At 38.1% G+C, this 19,660-nt stretch overlaps 1 protein-coding gene and 1 long non-coding RNA gene across 2 annotated transcripts in view; one reads left to right on the forward strand and one right to left on the reverse strand.

The window, feature by feature from the left end:
- LOC148044551 (uncharacterized) overlaps nucleotides 1–14,989 on the reverse strand; it is a 17,450-nt gene extending 2,461 nt beyond the window's left edge. The window contains exons 1-2 of the long non-coding RNA XR_015697248.1: nucleotides 14,787–14,989; nucleotides 13,562–13,693 (exon numbers count right to left, since the gene is read on the reverse strand). This is a non-coding gene — a long non-coding RNA (uncharacterized LOC148044551). The remainder of the gene's footprint in view (nucleotides 1–13,561; nucleotides 13,694–14,786) is intronic.
- Nucleotides 4,225–16,130, forward strand: LOC148044552 (di-N-acetylchitobiase-like). The gene is made up of 7 exons (XM_087719380.1): nucleotides 4,225–4,511; nucleotides 5,475–5,613; nucleotides 6,932–7,140; nucleotides 10,768–10,939; nucleotides 12,603–12,700; nucleotides 13,574–13,735; nucleotides 14,932–16,130. The coding sequence occupies exons 1-7, from the start codon at nucleotides 4,368–4,370 to the stop codon at nucleotides 15,118–15,120; spliced, it is 1,113 nt and encodes a 370-aa protein (XP_087575506.1). The 5' UTR covers nucleotides 4,225–4,367; the 3' UTR covers nucleotides 15,121–16,130.
- The last annotated feature ends 3,530 nt before the right edge of the window (nucleotides 16,131–19,660 follow it).

Genomic DNA, 19,660 nt, shown 5'->3' on the forward strand with positions numbered 1-19,660 from the left:
AGCAGAGGACATCACTGAGTCTATCATAGCAACAGCATTTAGACTTATATACCGCTTCACAGTGATTTATAGCCCTCTCTAAGCGGTTTACAGCGTCAGCACATTGTCCCCAACAATCTGGGTCCTCATTTTACCCACTTCGGAAGGATGGAAGGCTGAGTCAACTTTGAGCCTGGTGAGATTCGATCTGCCAAACTGCTGGTAGCCGGTGATCTGCAGAAGTACCCTGCAGTACTGCACTCTAACCAGTGCGCCACCACGACTCATCTCCCCCCCCTCTTTTTTTTCTCAGATGATAATCTGAAAGATCGGAGTGGCATAAGTTTGAACACTTTTCTTTGAACAGATGTCCAAAATGGAAGGGAGAGAAGAATATTAATGGTTATTGTACTCCTTTATGCCTTCAAGTCAGCCTTGATTCTGATAACTAAATGCTTGAGCAGGGTTCAAGCCTCCTGATGAAGCAGAAGGTTGGACTAGAAGACATCCAAGGTCCCTCCCAACGCTCCTCTTTTCTATGTGGTGAAGAAATCAGTGCAGGTTTGTTTTTTTGTTGGGGGGGGACGACATTTGCATTAGTTACTTGTCCTTTGTGCTCAAGTTGGAATTAGAACTCCGTCTCCCATTTTCTAGCCTTGTGCCTTAATCATTACACCAAATCGACTTTCATTTTTTTATATAGTCATAATTAAATGAACAAAAATGTTATGTACTTCCTGTCAATGCTTTCTTTTACATAAGTTTATACCAGTGGTGGGATTCAAAAAAATTTACTACCGGTTCGGGCGTGGCTTGGTGGGCATGACAGGGGAAGGATTCCCTCCCGATCAGCTGGGATTTCTGGAGGCAGAGAATAGATGGGGGCAGTTAGAGGTGGTATTTACCGGTTCTCCGAACTACTCAAAATTTCCGCTACCAGTTCTCCAAAACTGGTCAGAACCTGCAGAATACCACCTCTGGTTTATACTATATTATATGCGATATAATAATATTGTATTATAGTATATATTGTATTATAAAATAATATAAAGCCCTTGCACCTAAACTGAAGTAACTGATTATATTTTCTGCAATCTGAAGTAGAAGCTTTCTCTAAGTTTAAAGTTATATATCCCTAGACAACAAAAGATAGAAAGGTGTTACCTGGTGCAAACGAAGTTCACATAAGAAAAAAACATACCCAATTTTCTGCATTGTTACAACCAAAAGAATTGCAAGATTTCTTATTTTATACAAGAATGGAAAACAGAATGGCTGGTTATAATACTTTCCATGAAAATGATAGTTAAGATAAAAAATTTTTATCACATGGAAGTGATTGAATTCTAGCTATAGATACCTAAGCTCTTAATCTCTGTGAACTATTAACAAATTTTACTTCTTAGGCAATAATTGTGCTTTTTTATATAAACTCAGGGCCAGAGCAAATATTTGTTTAGAAAAGTGGAAGCTAATGAGTTAAAGTGGTTTCACAATGTAGCAAGCGAACTACCCATGTGACAAAAGCAAAACATTAATCACATTTTAAGGCTGCTTCCTTAAAAACAAGCTTATTAGAGACTCAGGTTCATTGAGACTTGTTTGCTTTTAAATGGATCCTTTTTTTCCCCCTGCTACTTTTCAATGGAGCTGTTGACAGTGCTATATTTATAGCTTACAAATAAAGGTGGACTAGATCAGTGATGGTGAACCTATGACCCAGGTAAAAAGTAACACATCCAGGGGTGAAATTCAGCAGATTCTGATTTTGAGTAGTTTGGAGAAGCAGCAAATATGACCTCTGGCTGGCCCCAGAGTGGAGAGGGAATGGGGATTTTGCCGTGGCACGACAAAACCGCGATCGACTAAGCCGCGCCCGATTAAACCGCGTCGCTGACGTCATCAACAGGGCGACAACAGCGAGCGCGGAGAAAGAAGGGCGCTTTAAATAGCGCTTTGAAAGCAAGCCGATTCAACTTAAGGTAAGGGTTAGGTTTAGGGTTAGGTTTAGGGTTAGGTTAAGGGTTAGGTTTAGGGTTAGGTTAAGGGTTAGGTTTAGGGTTAGGTTAAGGGTTAGGTTTAGGGTTAGGTTTAGGATTAGGTTTAGGGGGGTTAGGTTTAGGTTTAGGGGTTAATTTTAGGTTTAGCGTTTACAGCGTGCTTCTGTCTCCGCGCTGTTGTCGCCCTGTTGATGACGTCAGCTATGCGTTTTCGTCGAGCGCGCTTTAGTTGAACGCGGTTTTGTGGTGGAACCGTATTTTGCAGTATCCTTTCCCCAAGAGTGGGGAGGGGATGGAGATTTTTGCAGTATCCTTCCCCTGCCATGCCCACCAAGCCACGCCCACAGTACCAGTAGTAAAAAAATTGAATTTCACCACTGAACACATCACAATGTTTTGGGGGATAAACCAGTATTCACCAACATCTATTTTCGAAATCATACCTGTTCTCACAAATTATTTTCGGAGACTCTGCCTGCCATGCAAGACTGGGATGTATTTTTACACGGTTTCTGGAAGTCATGTAAGAAAGCTATGCTTTTGCACAGTTTTTGCAGCCACCAAAAGACACAACAATGGGGTGTGTTTTCACACAATTTTCAGAAGCTGCAAAAGAACATTATCTGAAGCTTCTTCAAGAATAGAGGCCTTGTGGGACCTGAAACCAGCCTCGGGTAGTCTGCAGGGGCCTATCAACAGAAAGAGAGCACATCTGAAGATAAGTGGCACGTGGTAGACCCGTTGGAGAACAGCACAAGGTGGCCTTCTTGAGTGGCAGTGGTGGAGTTAGGGCTGAAGCTGATGCCTATAGAAAATTATTTCTCTTGTTGCTGGATGGTTTTGTGTGTGTGAGAGAGATGCCAGAAAAGTGAAGTTAAGCATTTTCTGAATTTTTGACACGCCAAGCCCAAAAAAGTTATCTACCACTGGACAGATTGATAAAATTGTCTCTGTTAGCAAACAGGCTCTGTTATTTTTCTAATAAATTTCCTCTTGTTCAAGTGTGTGTGTGTGTGTGTGTGTGTGTGTGTGTGTGTGTAATCAAAATCTACCACTACTGTACAGCACTAGAAGGAGCCCATAGATATAAGATGAACCCCTGGGTTGCCGTTTAACTTCAGAATACAGTGAAGATCTAAAATTAATCTGGATTGGAATGACAGCAACGGCATCAAGGTTTGCTTGTCAAGAAGTGTGACTTTCTACACAAACTGACCACGCGGGGATTTCTTGGTACAGGATCGTACTGCCCAGAAATTGTCAATTCATGTCTGAAAGAATTCAGATAGAGTAGCTTTTCTCAATGGGGATTCCATGAGAGATGTGATTGAATAAAAATGAACATTGTATATGAAAGTTCCATATCTACAATGGCAGAGTACCGTCTGAAAACAATCTCTTTTAAATACAAGTAACAGGCCTCATACATACAATAACTATAACTATTATTCTCAAAGTCTATTCACCATAATCTTCACTTATCCTTATTAAACATTTTCCATTTTTTAATAAAACATTCTGTTCAGTTTTATCTATACTTAGTTAATGATATCAAGCATTACAAATCTCATATTTGTAAACATTATCCTCTAATTCTGTTAATCATGTTTACCTATCCTGGTTATTCAATATTCATTAGGTAATAACACATTTATTTCATCTTTATTTACATACCCTCCTCCATTCTAAGTTTCAAACTTCTGCTTCTATTTTCTAACCATTGGAAGAATAGTTCCCAAGCTAAAACACGTTCTGTTTCTCCCTTATCCTTAATTTTCAATGTTAAGCTATCCACTTCAAGACATTCTAATATTTTCTTTATTGCGTTTTCTTCTGTAGGTGTATTATCATTTGTACTTCACCTGATGTTGGTTCTATGCCTGTTTATTAAGCTTTAGTTGTGAATTTGGCTATTGCATGCAATCATAAAATTGGTTTGTTTCTTTTGGGTTCTAACGAGTTCTAACGAGTAGCGCAAAGTTTTCTGAATCCATTTGCTGCCACCTAGCGGTGGCTCAAAATATTGCTAAAGATACTGGTCAAGTATAGCCCAGATGCTTTTTAAATTCACCAGAACCTAGGTCCAGTTAAGTTTGTGAACCAAATGAAGGTAGCGATGGAAAAATTGCTTCAGACTTTATGTATATTTGGTCAATAAATATATCAAAGTCCAGGCGCCTTTGTTACTTGTGAGCATGAATCACTTTTACTCATTTCAAGCGGCGGGGGTGTTTGTGTGGGGAAAAAAAAAATCTCTGCAGGGTTCTCAAACGCTCGAAGCGAATAGAATTGGCCCATCCCACTTTCCATATTTCAGAGGAGGAGGAGGAGGACAAGAATGACCACCGTAACTTAAAGACACCGATTCCAAGCGGCAAAGTCTCCGGGATGAAGCGGTTGCTAGGCGGCAGGGGCGCGCCCCTCTGCCTCGCGCTCCTCCTTCTCCTCCGCCATTGGCTCTTGGGCTCCAGCGCGTGCCCGTGCGAGCAACCTGCGCTTTGCAAACCCATCTCGAGTCAGTGCGACTTCGAGGTGCCCAGGCGGCCGTGGGTCTTCCCAAACGGGGGCAACGGGGAATTTCAAGGGCAGGGTCGGGGAGATACGCGTTACTGCGATCGGTCCCTGTCCGGTCTTCCTTCTTAAGCTCGCTAAATAGGTTGCCTTGCACTCCGTTTAATGTTTTTGAGCGGTCCTTAAAAATGCCAACGTGCATCAAGCGGAGACCCCCCACATCTATTGTGTCTCCCCGCCTTTTGAAGTCGGGGCACAGTAGCTAGGGGTGTTCTTAACAACGTGGGTAAAGTTAGTTAAGGATCTCGCATAGCAATCTGCTGAGCTTTGTTGGCACTAATCATGGTCAGGTATTTTTGTGTTGTGGCTTAGTGAATCATGAGAGCCTGGTTTCTTTGGTGGCTTCGTGGTTCCTGCCATTGTTTGAAGCTAGACAATGGTTTATGTAGCGTTCGGGTTGTTTATTTCAGAGGCGATCAGTGCTAAATCTCTAGACTTTGGATAGGTGGAAAAATCACCATACTTGAAAACTGGCAAAGGATTGAACCTGAAACCTTCTGTATTCAAAATTAGGGTTAGCAGTTTTTCGACTTCATTTAGGACTGAAAGATTATGAAAGATATAAAGGGCTGGTGAGGAATGAAGGACAGAGGCACTCAATAATGCATTATATATAATTCATATATTCCACTTGTTAAATGGATAAAGCCTCACATAACAAAATGCTAGTGTGGTAGCAATAAGAAGTCATCTTAGAATCTTTATAATTAAGTAGCAACTTAAATCCATTTTAAAAATTGCCACTCTATATTTTACGAATTGAAAAACACAGTTTTATATTTGATCATGATTGCTTATTATGGAACGCATTAATTAAGGAATATGCCCACCATACCAGATCTAATTCTAATGCCAAAAAAATGAACATGGAAAGAAAGGAAGATTATTATGTGTTTTCTTCTTTTTTTTGCTGTGCCTTTCTAGGTCTTTGTATTTGATATTGGTGGGAAGACCTGGAAATTTTATGACTGGGCACAAATTACAACAGTGGCAACTTTTGGAAACTATGACCCTGAGCTTATATGTTATGCTCATTCAAAAGGATCCAGAGTTGTTTTAAAAGGTTTGTTTTATCCAGAATAACATAAATTGTTAACAATTATGTTTTATGCAGTTTGCTGGCATGGGTCTTTTGTACTGTAGTCATCTGAAGTCACTTAACTTTATTCCTTGGGCATGTACATAATTATAACCCTTAATAATTATTCAAGAATGATGTTATCACAAGTTTATAGTGACTGCCATCAGTTTCCAGATAGCTCATGTTCTCTATTATGTGAAGCTCCCCCCACACAGTCTACCCCAATAAATGGAAATTATATTAACTGAAATGCCTTAGTTTAGGAATCTATTTTAAATAGAAACATATCCCACTAGTTTTTGAGTAAGTTTTGTCAAATAGGTGTTGATTTAGGTTGGCTGTTATCAAGCCAGTCTCTTCATAAATAATATTAAACTGCTCAGCTTAGCATGATAGTTTGAAACACGGCTAAAGTGAGACCACATTTGGAATACTGTGTCCCAATTCTGTCATCCTGATACAAAAAAGATATTGAGATTCTGAAGAGTGCGGAAAGAAGAGCAACAAAGGTAATAAAGATTAAATTATATGATGAATGGTTGAAACCTAGGCATTTCTTGCCAATCGAAGAGAAGGATCAGGGTGGACATGATAACTGTCTCTCCATACCTGATGGTCTGTCAACAAAGAAGAGGAGATTAATTTATTCTCTAGGATGCCACAAGGCAGGACAAGAAGTAATGGGTGGAAGCTTGTCAAATAGAGATATAAGTTACAATGTAGAAGTAAGGACAGTAAGAACAATTAATCAGTGCTAATTTGAATGAATTAAATATATATGGCTATTGGTGATATGCATATGATAATGAGTATTACTATTTGGAATTTTATTGTTGATTATAACTGTAGTAGAAACACACTATTTATTTTGTTTTGAATCATTTCTTCTGTGTTTCCCCCCCACAAAAACAATTCCAGTAATTCATTTAGGGAGAAATGGAACTGAATTAATATAGCTACCCTGTTTCCCTGAAAATAAGATCTCCCCAGATAATAAGCCCAATCAGGCTTTTGAGCGCATGCGCTAAAATAAACCCTCCCCTCGAAAATAAGCTTTCCCCAAAAATATTGCAAAAAAGCAACAGCCATAAAGTGACCATGCTTGCTGTCTCCTGTACCTCAAAAATAATAACACCTCTCCGAAAATAAGGCCAAGCACTTATTTCAGGGAAACACAGTATAATGTAAAACTCACAGTCCATGTCTATTCTCTCTCCCCCTCTCCCCCCCCCCGTGATCTCTTTTTTAAAACTCTTAGTGGTGCAAACCTAGTGGCAACTAATTGTTATGTGTTGTTTAGGAAATATATCTGTGAAGGAAATTTTAAAACCTACTGTTCGAACAGCCTGGATAAAACAAAAAATCAGCTTGGCTAAAGACCAATACATGGATGGAATCAATATAGACATTGAACAAAAAGTTAAAAAATCCTCAGCTGAATATTATGCATTAACTGCTTTAGTTAAGGAAACAACAGAAATGTTTCACAAAGAAATTCCTGGTTCTCAGGTAAACTAGAGGAAAAGATTATGTTTTACATTAAATTTTCCACTTAGTCAACCTGTCTTAACACATGAGTTTCTTTTGACAGTTTTTACTATTAGGAGCACACATTTTAGTGCTGCATATTTGTTGATGCAAATATGTCAAAGCAGTCTCAACACAACTAAGGGCTTTTCTTCACTGACACTTAATTACAATATGGGAATCTCTTTTTTTACTAGGTTGTCCTGACATTCCCCTTCATCTTCAAGTCAGCCCATATGTGAATCTTTTAAAAGATATTATATTTTTTAAAGATATTTTTAGCATTTCTAGTTCAAGCAATATTTTCCCCTTATTTTTAGCATTTCTAATTCAAGCAATATTTTCCCCTTAAGCAGGCAATAACTGTAAGTTTTTCCATGGGTATCATCTGTTGTGCTTCACCAGCCATTTTGTTGTTGGGATTACCATTGAGTGTCTCAGTACTCAAAGTTGGCTATAGACTGGAGTAAGGATATTTCATCTGTATCAAGCACTGGTCTCTGTCTTGCTTTTAGCAGCAAAAGAGACTGGTTCTTTCAAACCTGGCTTTCTCCCTATATCTGCCTGGTTTCAAGCTGTTCACTGGCTCAAGACTAACCATGGCTTTATAGTACAGTCCACCCATTGAACCTATTAGCCTTTGTTTGAAATTTTAAACATGGTCGCAACTCCCTTCATGGTATTGGACCTGGGTACTTGAGAGACCGCCTGCTGCCAATTACCTCCCAAAGACCCGTTAGATCGCACAGGGTCGACCTCCTCTGGGTTCCGTCCACCAGCCAATGCCACCTGGCTACTACCCGGGGGAGGGCCTTCTCTATGGCAGCTCCGGCCCTTTGGAACGAACTCCCCGCGGAGATTCGGACCCTCACCTCTCTCCAGGCCTTCCGGAAGGCCGTCAAAACCTGGCTGTGCCAGCAGGCCTGGGGTTGATGAGTTCCCCTCCCCTCTCGACTTGTATGGTTGTATGATTCTTGTTTATTTTAATCACGTGTATTGTGTTTTATGTTCCCTTTTTTCCCCCTTGAGTTGTTCGCCGCCCTGAGTCCCTCCCGGAGAAGGGCGGCATACAAATAAACTAAATCTAAATCTAAATCTGTCTTAAATCCCACACTAGCAGCTGCTATTGGAACTACCGGTATTCCAAATACACTTGTTATTAACCATAAGATGTGCTGCTAGATAACACCCTTAACTGGTTAAAAAAATGGATCAAATCAATTCTGGGAAATCATGGTGATGCATGGCAATATAATTGTCTCAGATAACCATCTGCTGGGAGACTAGTGGGTATCGTGCAGTTGGTTGACTACTGTGAGAACAGACTGCTGGACTAGATGACCCAAGGGTCCCATCCAGCAGGGGACCACTTACGTTTTTATGATCCAGGCCTCTGAACTGGAGAGTGCCTGTTGGATGAATGTCTCCCTTCTCCCTGTCTGGTCAGTTGTTACACAAGAAAAAGGAGGTAGATAAAACAGAAGCAAGTTTTGACAGATGGCTAAACTTGCAGGCATGTCTTAACTATCAGTGAAAACCATCAACAATCACGATTGTGTTATGATTGACACATTAATTTTCCACTGGTTTGGGAAAGGTGGGAGGGTAGAGACCAGTGCTACGTGGGAAATGTAGACATCCACCTAATGACTGAAACCCAGAACAAAGACGTTGGGATTGGTAATAGGAACAGTACAATCTGTGCTGGTTTAGTTTTCTGCTGGCTCATCGGCAGGAAAAGTGTTTTAATTGAGCCGTGATGAAGAACAAAAAGGTGACTAATAATACAGCTACACTAGAAACAAAATAATTATATTTGGGAGACCACAGGAATCTGAACTTCAATTTTCAAAATGAAATATCCTTACACACAAGACATTTTACAAATAGTCATAAAATAAAAATAAGATAGTAGCAGGAAAACAATGTAAATAACTCTGTTTTCATTAAAAATATAAAGGAAAAAGAATATTTTACATGGTATTTAAAATATACAATTTAGATATATTAAGCCTGTCCCTTCTTCTAATTCGGAATAACCAAACTATAACTTGATTTTTTGGCTATTCAGTGCTAATACATCATGATGTAAGAATGGAAACTAATAAATTATAGCAATAGCAGTTAGACTTATATACTGCTTCATAGGCCTTTCAGCATACTCTAAGCGGTTTACAAAGTCAGCATATCGCCCCCGCAGTCTGGGTCCTCATTTCACCCACCTCGGAAGGATGGAGTCAACCTTGAGCCGGTGAGATTAGAACTGCTGAACTGCAGATAACAGTCAGCTGAAGTGGCCTGCAGTACTGCACTCTAACCACTGCGCCACTTCGGCTCTTATATTCACATATAGGTAGTCCTCAACATGTGACTGTTCACCGAATGACCATTCAAAATTGCTTATTCACAGACAAATCTGTATAGCAATCGGGGAAAAATCCTAATATACAGTATACCAAATATAAAAAACTGATTTTTTCAAAGAGTGGGATGTTGCAATAAAGGAGATAGCCACACATTCTGTGAAATATAGGTTGCAGAATGAGTGTCTATAAAGTTTAATTGGATGTACATCTTTGAACTCTTCAAAGTTTTAGAAACATTTAGAGCATTGTGCTATAAAACATCGAATTTTATCACCAAGTGTTTCCCAATGAAATAGCATATCTTTATTATTTTTAAAATACAAGTAATTTCCAATTTACGGCCATAATTAGGATTAGAATTTCCATTACTAACCAAGGCAATTATTAAGTGTGTTGTGCCCTACTTTATGCTCTTTTTTGCCATGGTTGCTAAGTGAATCACTATGGTTAAGTGAATCATACAGTTATTAAGCAAATCTGACTAGTGTTTATATTGTTTATCAAGAGGCAGACTTGACTGAAGTGGAAATTTTACCTAACCTTTTCTTTAAAAAAACAATTTTTTTTATTTCCATTTTCATAACATACAATCACATGTATACTATACATAGCCAGTACCATATAGTATTAAAAGATAATTACATCAGTTCCTCTTGTCAACAATGCCCAGAAAAATAAAAACCCATTATAGCTCTTCTACTCTCCATACACCTCTTTCTACTACCTCTCTCCAACTTCCTATCTTCCCTCCATCATCCTTTCCTACTCTACTTCCCCTTCCTTTCTCCTTCTCCTCTCTCTACATTCCACTCCTCCTTATCCTCATCCTCTTCATCTTCCCCCCTTACCCTCTCTCCTAACCCTCTCTTCCCATCTTTCTTCTCCCTTCTGTTTCCCACTCCTCCTCTCATTGGTGTATTTCCGCTTCATATCAATATGCTTAATATATCCTAGTTTGAAGGAAAAAATAATGATACTAATAGTAATGAAAATATAAAAGAAGACAGTATACATGTGGAGTCAAATTACATTAAAATCTAACATGTCTTGTCAAACCTGATATATGACCCTCCCCCCCACCCTCCCCCAACCCCCCCCCCAGCCTTCCCTCCCCTGACTTCCCAGAACCCTAACCTTTTCTTTTTTGAATACATTAGAAATGATTAACAAAAAAGAGAGGTGTACTGCTTGTGCTTTTTTAAAGACAGAACTATGCCCACGTTGTGCTTTTCTTTCTCTGCAGGTAACTTTTGATGTACCTTGGTCTCCTAAATGTATAGACAGTAGATGTTACAACTATACTGGGATTGCTGACTCCTGTGATTTCCTGTTTGTGATGTCTTACGATGAACAGAGCCCATTGTGGTCCAATTGCATAGCAGGGGCCAATGCCCCTTACAAACAAACTTTAGGGGGTAGGAATCAGTTTCTTCAGAATATAAAGTATAATTAGCTTTTTTAGTTGGGGAAAAAATAAAGACTAGGTCTTTGTATAAGATGCCATCATGCATTGAGTCAAAATCAGTCCTTCGCCCTACAAACTCTCTGCAACCAATTTCCAAGCTGGAAGGCACATTTCCCTTTTCCAAGTATTGGATCACACTATACTGCAAAACCTGGATACATATATTTTCAGTCTATTTGTATAGACATTTAATGATGATGTGGGCCTCTTTTTACCTCCTATATGTTATCCTTTTGATTTTCAAACTTTTTGGATAGTCAGATTGTGGTTTTTTTATGTTGGTTTTTCTCTTCTCTTCCCTCCCATCCTGTAATTGTTTGCAATTCTCCTTTAGTAGCTCCTGTTATAGGATTGCCCACCCATTCTCAGCACCCTTTTTGCCCCCTAATGCCTGCCATAAAATCATGCTTACCATTTCTTTGATGTTATTGAAATCCAAGGTATATGCTAGATTACAAATAGTTTTAGCTTTCCTGAGTATCAAGAATTCCATCTCTCTCCCAAATTTTCCACTAATTTTTATTTCTTTTCCAAATGCTACCAATACTTAAAAAAGATGTGAACCTGTTAGAATGGCAGAAGGGTATTGATAAATTTGTATGGGCAAGGAAAAAGCCGAGAGTAAAACCAAATTTTCCACTAATTCCACTAATTTGTATGCTTCAAGCTTCCGGTTGATTGGATCAACTCAGGAGTGGCTTATGCCTTCTTTTCCTCTCTAATACAATAGTTGGCTGTGGCAGGTGTTCCATTACAAAAACCCAGCTAATGCTTTGGGCAGGGAGGGCATTAAAAAATGAAAAATCTCACCCTATTTCATAGGACAACCAGTTGTGATTTGGGAGTTCTGAATGTTTTTGCCGCTTTCCTGAGATAATTGATTGTCAACTTTCTGTCCTTCAGATAATTATCAGTTGGAATTTTTATCTTATGTTCACAGCTGCTAATTTGTTAAGAAGTCTTGGTGAGGAATTTTGTCAAAGCCTTTTTGAAAATAAAAATGAACCTACCTGTTTTTAATTTATTTGTTTGTAGAATGCAAATAGCAATAGCAATAGCAATAGCAGTAGACTTATATACCGCTTCATAGGGCTTTCAGCCCTCTCTAAGCGGTTTACAGAGAGTCAGCATATTGCCCCCAACAATCTGGGTCCTCATTTTACCCACCTCGGAAGGATGGAAGGCTGAATCAACCCTGAGCCGGTGAGATTTGAACCGCTGAACTGCTGATCTAGCAGTAGCCTGCAGTGCTGCATTTAACCACTGTGCCACCTCGGCTCTATACTATAATCCACTCCTTTGTAAGAGTTGGGAGGCAAAAGTTTAGTAAATGGATTAATAGGAATCATAATTGTGTACAATCATTATCTGACATCTTTAAATCTATTAACATCTCTTCATGAATAAATATCAACACAGAAATGTTCTATGTAAATTAAATGTAAAACTCAAAAACAAAATGCTATATGAAAAAACCTTCTTATTGGTTTAGTTTTACTTTAAACATCTATTTTAATGACTATTTTGGGGGGGTCTGGTTGATATTACAAATGTAGATGCCTGAATGTAAATAAGCATATTGAGCATGAGAGTACGTTTCTATATTAAATCAGGATATGATCATTATATTCGCATGGGCATTGATCCAAAGAAACTGGTGATGGGCGTTCCATGGTACGGCTATGATTATATCTGCTCAAAGTTACGTAAGGTAGGAGAAAAACAGTTCATTTCGATGGTTTTGTGGGCATGAATTTCACCCCAGGACTATAGGTTGAACAATGTTAATAACCAGTATGTTTTAGTTTCTCTCACTCTAAAATCTTCTTACAGCAACTGTTGTGTTTAAGCAGAAAATCACTAGAATTAATAAGTGGGGTGGAGTGGGAAAGAGAAATAAAATGTTAAAAGAAAAAAGAATGGTTAGGAGAGAGCGCCATGGATTTTTTCTTCTTCCTATTATATATTCAATAAAAAGGCCCACTACTAAAAGAAAGAAATCTGTAAAATAAGAATTGTGGACTTCAGCTCCCGGCTGACTGGGGAATTCTGGGAGTTAGAGTCCACATATTTTAAAATTGTCAAGTTGGAAAAATACTAATCTAAATTCATATGGGTTTTCTTCTAGAGAAAATAAGAGAAAAATCCCAGTGGTGCTGGTTATACCCACACTCAGGCTGCATAAATGCCCCCATAGAAATGATTCAAACACTGCCGAATAAAAGCCTAAATTGATTGAAGGAACTTCATCAATATTTGAAATTTTGCTTAGGTTGCAGTCTGAAGCATGTGGTTTTGGAATCGGTAAAACCCATTTCTGGGGTAACATTGAAAGACCTGAAGTTCCCTTCTTATCTTAGGTAATGATTATTCTTCAAAATACCTTTTTTTTTTTTTATAATAATGAACCCAAACATAATCACCTAATTTTGGAAACTGAGATTTTCTCCTGCATGAGACAAATAAGAATTTATAAAGAGAAGGTTTGCAGTGCCCCTTATTTGAGAAATGAATGTGTGTATGAATAACAGAACTCTCTTGAGGTTTACCGTAACTACATAATGGAAGTTACCTCCTTTTTCAGGATCACATTTGCCTTTTTGCAAAGAATGTTTTCCCAGGGGTTCCGTGCAATAATGTCTCAATAAGACAAGCCCCATACAGAATCATCATGACATTGGAGAAGACTTCTACTTCTGGGATCCTGTGGGATGAGAAACAAAAAGCTCCCTTTTTAGAATACAAGGTAAGTTGTTCTAAGGATGCCTTTGCACAGACAATACACATTTGTAAAAAAAAAAAAAAATTGAACAACAAAAATATTAGTAGGAAATTTAATGTATTTTTCCTGCTGCAGCTGACTTTCTTTTGTACACTTCAAGTTTCTCTATTTAGATTTTAAAATTCCCACCAGTCTTATGGCTTTATATTTATACACTAAAAAGAAGTTACGCATAAATTATGAACAATAGATCACAACTCAGGAAAGAAAGAGAAAGATGGAAGTGTAGATAATTATAAACGGATCATTTTTTAATTAAAAAAAACATGGAGACAATATAGTCATGTCAAGATCTCCACAGTCTCTAGTATAACTACATTTTAATTCCTCTTAGATCCAATTTTATCAGTGGCCTTAACCAAAGGAGTTGAGGTTATTAGTGGAAAGAGTATTACTACACCCTATTTTATACTTCCTATTCAAAAACACATTTAGGTCCATATGCTTGGCTGAGTGAATTGGTGAACTAGAAAATGTATAAAAAATAACATTCTGTGAGTTAATTAAAAATTATATTGTTCTTCAGACTATAAACTGAAGCTATTGTTCATAGATTGTTTTAATAATTTATTGTATGATTTCAGAAACTTTCTTATACAGTAGTTTTGATTCAGCCTGCCTTCAAAATGAAACTATGAAGATGCCTATTATTTTCATTTTATAGAGAGCAAAATCAGACTGACAAAGTGATTGAATCTAATGTAAAAATATTGCATAAAATGATTCATTTAACCTGTGTCACTACAATCAAGACATTGTGTAGCAATTATCTCTCTCTTTTCGTAGGAATATTAAAAATGACATTCCCTTACCAAGAAAGCTTTATTTTTCACAAATAATTTAAGCTGGCAAACTCTCCTTCCTCCTATTTCTCCTAACCCTATGAATTGGATTGGGCTGAGAGAGAGTAAGTGACTGGCTCAACATTATACAGCCAGCTTTCATTCCTAAGGCAGAATCCATTAATTTCACAATAGAAACGTGTCTGAAAGCTCTTTTGCTTAGCCTGACTTACCTTGCAGGATTCTTGAGAGTAAACCTGTGTGTGAGACGGTAGCCCTATCAGCTCCATTTTAGTATATTTAGTATATTTCTCGTTAGCAGCATTTCTTGACCTGGATAACCAGTTAAAACTTTCTCCTTCTTTTGGCTTTTTGTAGGACTCAAAGGGTGCTTTTCACCAACTGTGGTTTGACAATGCCAAGAGCGTTTCTCTGAAAGCAGCCTATGCAAAAGAACATGGTCTGAAGGGCATTGGGATGTGGAATGCAAATTGCCTAGATTATTCAGCAAGTGTTGCAGCTCAACAGCAAACGGAAGCAATGTGGAAAGCCTTGAAAGGCGCATAATTTATGCAAGGGCCAGACTTGAATTCAGACAGCAGTGAACGATTAATTAAGTTTTTAAATGGGTACAGTATAGGGCACAGTAAAGAGCTGTGAAGGCTACTTGCTGTACATTTACCTTGTTCCATTATGAGATACGTGCTGCTTTCCTCAGGGTTGAAGTAACTTATTTCTCAATAAGAAAAAGAATTTACATCAACCATTCTAAGCATGCCTTCTAATTCCAGGAAAGGAAAGGGAAAATACATGTCATAAATACAGAAAATAAAGGTTTTTTTATAATTACATAAAAGCTTTTTGTTTAAAGCTTATGACTTTTAAAATGAATAATTGGAGAAGAAGAGAAGGGAATGAAAAATGGTTGCATCGATGAACTTTTCAATTTACAGTTTGGTTCAGAATATGTTGCTCTGTATACCTAGTGAAGTAGAATGAATTTTTTTTTTTGAAGCAGCTTTTAATTTTTCAGATTATGTATAATTGTTTTCATTTAATTCCCAGTAATCGTGGCAATTGAAAATGGCAATTATTACTTTTAAAATCAAGATATGTTGAGATGTTGGTAGTTTCTCAATAATGATATTGAACTTACCTGAAGCACTATGACTATATTAGAAGAATTCCAGTGAAAATAGAATCATAGTAGTGTGAAATTTACATATAGATGGCTGTAAAATTACTCAAAATAGAAATACCAATATTAGTTTGTACATTTTATAGTTATGGCTTTCGTTTTAAGGTTGAATTGGTTGTTTTCCTTACAGACAATATACACTGCACTTACATTGTTTTGCCTTTAAGGAGGCAAATAATTTCTGTGGGTTTACATAAGAATCAAAACTCAAACTGTTCATGGTTTGAAAGAAAATTTCAATTTCTTTAAAATATATATAAATACTTAAAGAAAAATGTGTCAACTTTTTAAAGAAAAAAAATTAAAATTTCAGCTTTGGATTTAAAAAAAAACTACAATTGATTTGGCCTTTCAAATATTTTAATGTATTAAGGTTTGTTTGTTTTCTTGTTATTTTCAATCATTCATTAATAACATGAAGATTCTATCCTTTATCCATATGGTACTTCCTTACTCATAACAATACACTAATCGTACCCAGCTTTATGTCTCTTTTCTATCCCAAGCTGGAGGCTGTCATAAGACAGAGCAGGCACAGGATGAAGAACAGGAAGATGAAGGTGTTATTTGTTAAGGAATCCTTCAGGCTCCAGAATTCCCTCAATCTTTAGCTCTGGACAATTGTATTACCCTTGAAAGAGATAGTCTGATTCTCTTTTTGAATTTGTGGCTCCTTGTATAGCAGGTGAAGCTTACGGCTTTACAGTGACAAATTATCTCATGCCTGGATTTCTGCAATTTGCTTCATATGGGACTGCTCCTGAGACTTCAGTGGTGGGTTCTGGATTCTGTTCCAACCGGTACGGTTGGAACTGCCCGGGCATCACCCACGTGGATGTGTGCAGTGCACCCGCGCAACACGTGCATGTGTCGTACTTGCCTGCGACGCTCTAGCTGCTCGACGGAGCATCGTGCAGGTACCGTACATGCCATGCGCGTGCACAGAAGCACCAAAAGCTTAAAGCACAGGTAAGGAGTGCGGGTGGGTGGGCCCTCAGGAGCACCATACCGGAACGGTACCTGGTGCTCCGGGCAGGATCCGGTACACCCGTACCGAGGCGTACCGCCTGCAACCCACCACTGCTTCAGTTGGTCAAGAATGCAGTTGCCTACATGATGACTGCTAGAATAAACTTACGTTTATTCATCTATCTGCCTTTCCTTTAAAACTTCAAGGAGATATTGAAGTCATATATCACCACTATACCAGACTAGCCTTTCATTACCTTCATAATTTAAGATTAAAATAAACACTCCCCGCAATTATAGAGCATCAACCTTTAATAAGAAATCTCTTATTGAAAGGATTTATTCATTTTAAAATATAGTATACACCAGTATTAAAAGTATTTGGAATGTAAAAGCCAAGTTCCTCTGGGAAGTGTTGTGAAATTTTAATATCCTCTTTATCTTCTTTTGCTCAAAGTAATTAGTACTTTTCTATAAATAGCACATTGGCGCCTAATTTCTTGGTGTAAGGATAGGTTTATAACTGGTCTTTCAGGCTAAAGAACTTGAAGAAAGAGCTTGTCTAGGTTTACCACAATGAGATTTATATTCCAGAAACTTGTTCTCTAAGGAAAGAGATTCTCACAAGAAAAGGTCCCAAATCTAAGTCCCTATTTTTAAAGCAAGCTGTTAAATATCCTGTATCTCTAGACTGCTTGGCCTTGTTAAATTGATCCTGTTTCAGTCTTTCCAAAGGAAAACACACTTGCTAATATGGAACAATCACAAGAGATCCTGGAGCCAAGGAATATGTGTAGCCTAGTTCGTAGTATCTGCCTCTTATAATCCTTCATCTCTTTGTCCTAAAGAACATTAAAGCATTTCCACACATCTATATGAACAAAATGCCTCATCATTGACAATTCTGATAACACAAAACCTAGACCATTTCTGATGCAATGTATGTCATGTTGTTCTTAACAGCAATAGCAGCTTTTGTATCTCTTCAATGTGCTGATGTTGTTTCTGATGTTGTTATAATCACTAAGAAGCCTCAAAGCAGCAATGCTGCTGTTACAATGACATTTGCATTGGATGGTATTTTTATCTATTCATATATACGCTCAGTTATACCATTTTACGGTGAATTACGGCAGAGTGTCAATGATCTTCTTGTGTTTTGGTAGTATTTCTGTAAAGCTTTGAGAGCTCCCTGGACCATATCCCTCCTTCCCTCCCTTTTTCCTGTGACATGGTCACAGCAATTCAGAAATATGTTTACCACTAGTTTATTGTTCAGCCTCCTTTAGGTAAACTTGTTTCTATATCACTTTAATGATGTAATGATTATGTATTAGCCATTAATTTTACAAATCTGTTGGAGGATATACCGTATTTTTCAGAGTATAAGATGCACGTCCCCCCCCAAAAAAAAGAGGGTGAAAATCTGGGTGCGTCTTATAGACCAAATACAGCATTTTTGGCCTCCTGAAACCCCGCCCCTTGCATCCCTTTATTCACAAAAATGGACACACAGAGGATTTGGGAAGCCTGCAAAATACTCCTGGGGGCTGGGGAGGGCAAAAACAAGTGAAAAATGGGCACTTTTTTTGTGAAAACGGGTATTTTTGCCCTCCCCAGCCCCCGGGAGCACTCTGCAGGCTTTCCAAACTCTCTCCACATCGTGCTTTTTTTTGCAAAAAATGGGCCCATTTTTGCAAAAAGATGGGTTTTTTGCTCGTTTTTGCCCTTCCCAGGCCCCAGGAACACTTTACAGGCCTCCCAAACTCTCTGCATGCCTCATTTTTCACATAAAATGGGGCGTGCAGAGGGTTTGGGAGGCCTGAGGCCGGGGAGGGCAAAATCTTTTTTTAAAAATTTACCTCTTCAAAGTCTTGATGCGTCTTATATTCTGGTGCATTTTATAGTCTGAAAAATACAGTAATTTTGTTAATTCAGGATTAGTAAAATCCTTGAGACTAGAACACACATTTATTAGTCAGTTTTGAAACATCAAGGGAAAGCCCTAATTTTTCTGTTACAAGCAAAAACTTCAAACATTTTAATATTAGAATATAACTGAAGAAAAAAATTCATTTCTCTGGCTTCATTTTATAGTAGTTGGAAACTGACAGTCTTGATTGTCTGAAAGTGCCTTTAAGCTTGAGAGCACAAAAAAAATGCTTGGTATTATGAGATAAAAGCAGTCAATTTTCTCTATACCAAAATTGTATCTGGATGGAGGAAATTAAATGTCGCCTTTCAAGAATCCAAATAGAATTTTGCTGCATACATTAAAAGTTCATGATCCCACTCTTGCAGGATAAATAGCACCTACACAAACATATATTGTATTTTTCGGAGTATAAAACACACCGGAATATAAGACGCACTAAGATTTTGAAGAGGCAAATTAAAAAAAAAGTTTGCACTCTGCAGACCTCCCAAAAATGACCTGTTTTTTTTTTTAAATAAACACAGCATGAGTAGCCTTTAGGAGGCTTGTAGGGTGTTCCTGGGGGGTACCCCCCCAAATGAGCAAAAAATGGCCCCTTTTTTGCAAAAACAGGCCCGGTTCTTGTCAAAAAAAAAGGGCATGCATAGCCTTTAGGAGGCTTATAGAGTGATCCTGGGGGTAGAGTGGGGGCAAAATTGAGCAAAAAACGGCCCATTTTCCGGTCATTTCTGCTCTCCCCAGCCCCCAGGAGCACCCTGGAAGCCTTCTAAAGGCTATGCACGGCCATTTTGGTGAAGGGGCAGGGTTTCAGGAGGCAAAACATGCTGTATTCAGTGTATAAGATGCACACAGATTTTCAGCCTCTTTTTTGAGGGAAAAAGATGAGTCTTATACACCAAAAAATATGGTATGTAAAGGTCAATAAAAAACAGGAGAGTTCAGTTTGCCCAGGTCAACTTCCCATATTCACAGATTCTGAGTAGTTAACATTTGTTCATACAGCT

Source organism: Thamnophis sirtalis, unplaced genomic scaffold (assembly GCF_051295495.1).
Source record: "Thamnophis sirtalis isolate CommonGarterSnake01/CBP01778 unplaced genomic scaffold, rThaSir2_p1.2 scaffold_7, whole genome shotgun sequence".
Classification (NCBI taxonomy): Eukaryota; Metazoa; Chordata; class Lepidosauria; order Squamata; family Natricidae; genus Thamnophis; species Thamnophis sirtalis.